This window comes from Eurypyga helias, unplaced genomic scaffold, assembly GCF_000690775.1.
Source record: "Eurypyga helias isolate BGI_N326 unplaced genomic scaffold, ASM69077v1 scaffold5436, whole genome shotgun sequence".
Classification (NCBI taxonomy): Eukaryota; Metazoa; Chordata; class Aves; order Eurypygiformes; family Eurypygidae; genus Eurypyga; species Eurypyga helias.
This window is the reverse complement of record NW_010254563.1, coordinates 64,387-68,260: the sequence shown is the minus strand read 5'-3', so window position 1 is coordinate 68,260 and position 3,874 is coordinate 64,387. Positions and strand designations below refer to the sequence as shown.

At 39.6% G+C, this 3,874-nt stretch overlaps 1 protein-coding gene across 1 annotated transcript in view; it reads right to left on the bottom strand.

Moving 5' to 3' along the window:
* The window catches only part of LOC104510696 (protein sidekick-1-like), a gene marked incomplete at its 5' end in the record, with an annotated part of 154,640 nt that overhangs the window by 89,515 nt on the left and 61,251 nt on the right, over window positions 1-3,874 (bottom strand). Inside the window, 2 exon segments of the mRNA XM_010153029.1 lie at window positions 1,867-1,988; window positions 3,761-3,874. The exon segment at window positions 3,761-3,874 is cut by the window's right edge and continues 14 nt beyond it. Coding sequence (XP_010151331.1) covers window positions 1,867-1,988; window positions 3,761-3,874 — 236 coding nt within the window.

The window sequence follows — 3,874 nt, the reverse complement described above, 5'->3', positions numbered from 1 at the left end:
GGGGAGGCTTCCCTCCCCTCCCCTCTGCTCCCACTACCATGTTCTCATCCCCTCCCCTGCAACAGTGTTCGTCTGATCACACACACAGCCTCGCAGAGCCCATCCGTCGGAAACCCGTTTGTTCTTGGCTGGATCAAGTCTTGTAGCAGCTCCAGGTATGACCATGCCAGGCTCCGGGTATGCAGAAGGCAGGAGCCAGAAAAGCTTGGTAAGAGCGATGGGCACAAGGAGAGGGAAAGGGAGCATGACATTGGGAGCTCTGGTTTAGACTGACTAAAGGTGCTGTGAAATTGCACTTTAAGAGCAAAAGGGAGTTTGAGTGGAGTACTGGCAGAAAGAGGCTGTGAACAAAGAATTACATGCAGCTGTCATCCTGGAAACAGGATTGGCTCTATCCTTAAGGAGTCACCAATTTCTCTGTGTACTTGAAGAGAATTTTGTTAATCACGTAAGCAAGATTTTTTTTTTTTTTTATTAAATCCCCAGGAACAACATTTCTTGTTGTGCCAAAGCTAACGCTGAGGTAGGGTGTAGAAGAAACTTGCGGGGTACCTGTTCTGAGAAGAGCAGCCCACACTCCACAAAGACTTTGGCTGTGCAAACAATCCTGGATCCAGGATCTATCAGAACCACTGACTCCTTGACTTTTCTAGCAACACTGGAGATGTTGATGAGGGTCTGTGAACAACAGAGATGCTCCCTTCCCTGCCCACGCACCAAGAACCCTTCAACCACTATGTGTACCTGGGGCTCTTCAAGGATGCAGTTGAACTTCACAGTAATTATTACTGCAGTTTTAAAGCAATCAAATGTATTTCAATTCAGTGGCACTCTGCAACTCACAAAATTAACAAATTCCTAGCAATATCAACGTGGTGCTCCAGCACAAAAATGCTTCTCAGAATGTGCCAAGCCACCATATTATAGGATTTCAGTGTTTAATTCTGTAATATGCAATAAAGTGTATCTAAATGGTACAAAATGTACCAACTTGTTCACAACAATCTCATTACCAAGTGAAGTGATTGTATCAACATGTCTAACTGGTGACGGTGATTTAAGAAGTCCAACATTTGGTCTTAAAAACACATTATATTATTTATAAAGATCTGTGGGTGGAAGGGAAGATGCAAAGCTCATCTGTCAGAAGAACAAATGAGGAATATACAACTCCTCCAAGGCATAATGACAGGAGAAAGAGGGATGTTGTTTAAATCTGATGAAGAAGAGAATACATCCTATTCATATCTAGAGGCCTGGATAGAAAACCTCAGTATAGTCCATTACAAGACAGAAAAACACTCAGGCTCACAAATAATGGTATCTTTAGTGTTCAGTGCAATTCCTCCTATACTTCTGACTCTATGAGACAATAATTCCAGGTTTGCATCTGGTTTGAAAACACACATAGCAGAACCTAAACACAGGTTTCAAATCCTTTTTAAAATAAATGGATGGACTTAAATTCTGCTGTACGTGTTGCTTATGACGCATCTAGTGTTCTTCTGAATGTAAGCAAAGCTGCTTCACAAAAATCCATGTGAATTATTTAAAGGATAAACATTCTCACACACACACATATACACATACCACATCATGGTTTTCTTTTGTTCCTGTGAATGGAAGTCACAGCATCCATATGACCCTTCTCTCACTGGCTACTGCACAGACATTTCTCAGCTAAGCCTCTAGAGCTCCCTTGCATTCCAACCTTTCTAGGACTCCATCGACAGCTACCTCCAGGCCATTTACTGAAGAGCTTTGATCTAAAGTTAAACAAAAACTGTTTTCCAAACAGCAACTCACTATTTAGACCCTTTTTAACCCCTCAGAAACTTCCTTAAGAACCCTTTTTCAGGGACATACCTGGCCTTCGACTATCCACTTGGAGATGGAAGTTTTGCCATCATAGCCTGGCCGGAACTGAAGCGTGGCAGAACGAGGGCTGATGTTGGAAATGACCAGGTTGGATGGAGCACCTGGAAGTTCTGAGGAAACAGGAATGTACATGAGACGTGGACATAACAGGCTGACATTCAGTGTTTCAGCATATAAACCAACTTGTTAACAACTGTAACAGAGCAGATAGCTGTGCTTTTCTTTCCTCTTGGGCAGAGTATGGCATACAACATTACTATTTCTGCTGCTCTGCGCATGCACCAGTTTTACAGACGAAAAAAGACAAGAAAGAGCTCATCTAAAGCTTTACAGCTAATATTTTAGAGAAGTTGCACAACAGACAAAACGTGGTGGCTCAGGGGAGAAGGTACTTCCCAGCTCCAGATCTGCCAATCACTTGCCAAGTCACCTAATTCCACTGCACTTCTGTTTCTCCAGAAATAAATGACAATAAATTTTACTTTTTACAGTACATACAGCTTTAATATATTAGCAACATAAAAAGGCCCAAATTTTTGGGTACTGTATTTTTGTGATACTTAAATTAACCTATAATCGCTGGGGTTTAGAGGGTGTTTTTGATGGCTAAGTAAAGCAGACAAATATTTTAAAATTAGTGCTGCAAATACAGAGGGTGACCTTCTACGAGGAAAGATCTGTAGCCCAAATCAAATCTTTGCCTCACATCAGTCAAGCTTACAGTGGCATTTACATATTTAATATTATTTGAATTACCAACAAAAGCAAGCCCAGGAAAGAGATTAAATATAGATTGTTTAGAATAAATTTCCAATAGTACCTGCATTTGTAAGTAACGGAAATTATTATAATCAGTAATCATTCATAATGATGTACTATGTGCAAGTGCAACAGGCAAAAATGGGCAATTTTTTGGCATATATTTCAAGTATGCATGAATATACCATATTTCATGATTCTTACTTCACATTTGTGGGAACTAGGGTCGATAAACTAACCCTGACCAAGTAGGATAATGCTGTTATCTGGCTAACAATAGGGAGCACAACATTGATTTAGTCTACAGCTTGTCACAATTACCTACGATTAGGGAAAAGAAAGGCAAGCATACTTCAAGACTTCAGAAAAGTTCAAAAATACCGGAAAAGGCAAACACTGGATTACCATCAGTGATTTGCACTAATGGCTTAACTTTGGAAAATTCTACTTGTATAAGCTACAAATTAACTAAAACTGCTTGTTTGAGGTAAGAATTGGCTTTTTAGTTTGTTTTCTATACTGGATGAGTGAGAGGGCAGAATTTTAAAACAAATGCAAAAAGGTTAAATTTACAAGCTGCCCAAATGGTAACTCAGACAATGCAGTACAGAATTACGTCCTCCCAAATACTTCTCAGGACACAACTCCCAAATCTGGTAAACAGGATTTCAGTTTCATTATAGAAATGTCCTTTCACAGGTGACATAAGCTACGCTACTTACAAATGGAAAAACCTTTCACTTTTAACATCGTCAAAACTCTATTTTTCCCCAAAGCAACACTTTTTGAATTGATTCAGGTTTCATTCTTATGTTACTTTGTAAATGTCAAGAGATTCTGTACTGTATCCACTTTATTACTTTGTCCTTCTGACATCCCTACAACTTTTTTTGTATTTGTACTCAACAGCCTCCACTTTCCCGTAATTTCAAATTGCAAGTGTGTTCACGTCAATGCTTTAAACTGTTCTAAAAGCTAAATTTAAATCATATGGTAAATAATTCCAATGCTTTATAAATAAAACCATTTTCATTATTACTGAACCAAAGCAATTTGTGATCTTTGGAACATAGAAATATGATGAATTAGCCCATTTTAACGTGTTTCATGCAGTTTTACCAACCTGGGGGCACACCAGAAGAGATGGTGGAGGATGTGACCCACCCACTCCCTTTTGCAGTCACAGCTGCCACCTCGATTGTGTAGGTGGTGAGAGACAACAGCCCCGTGATCTTGT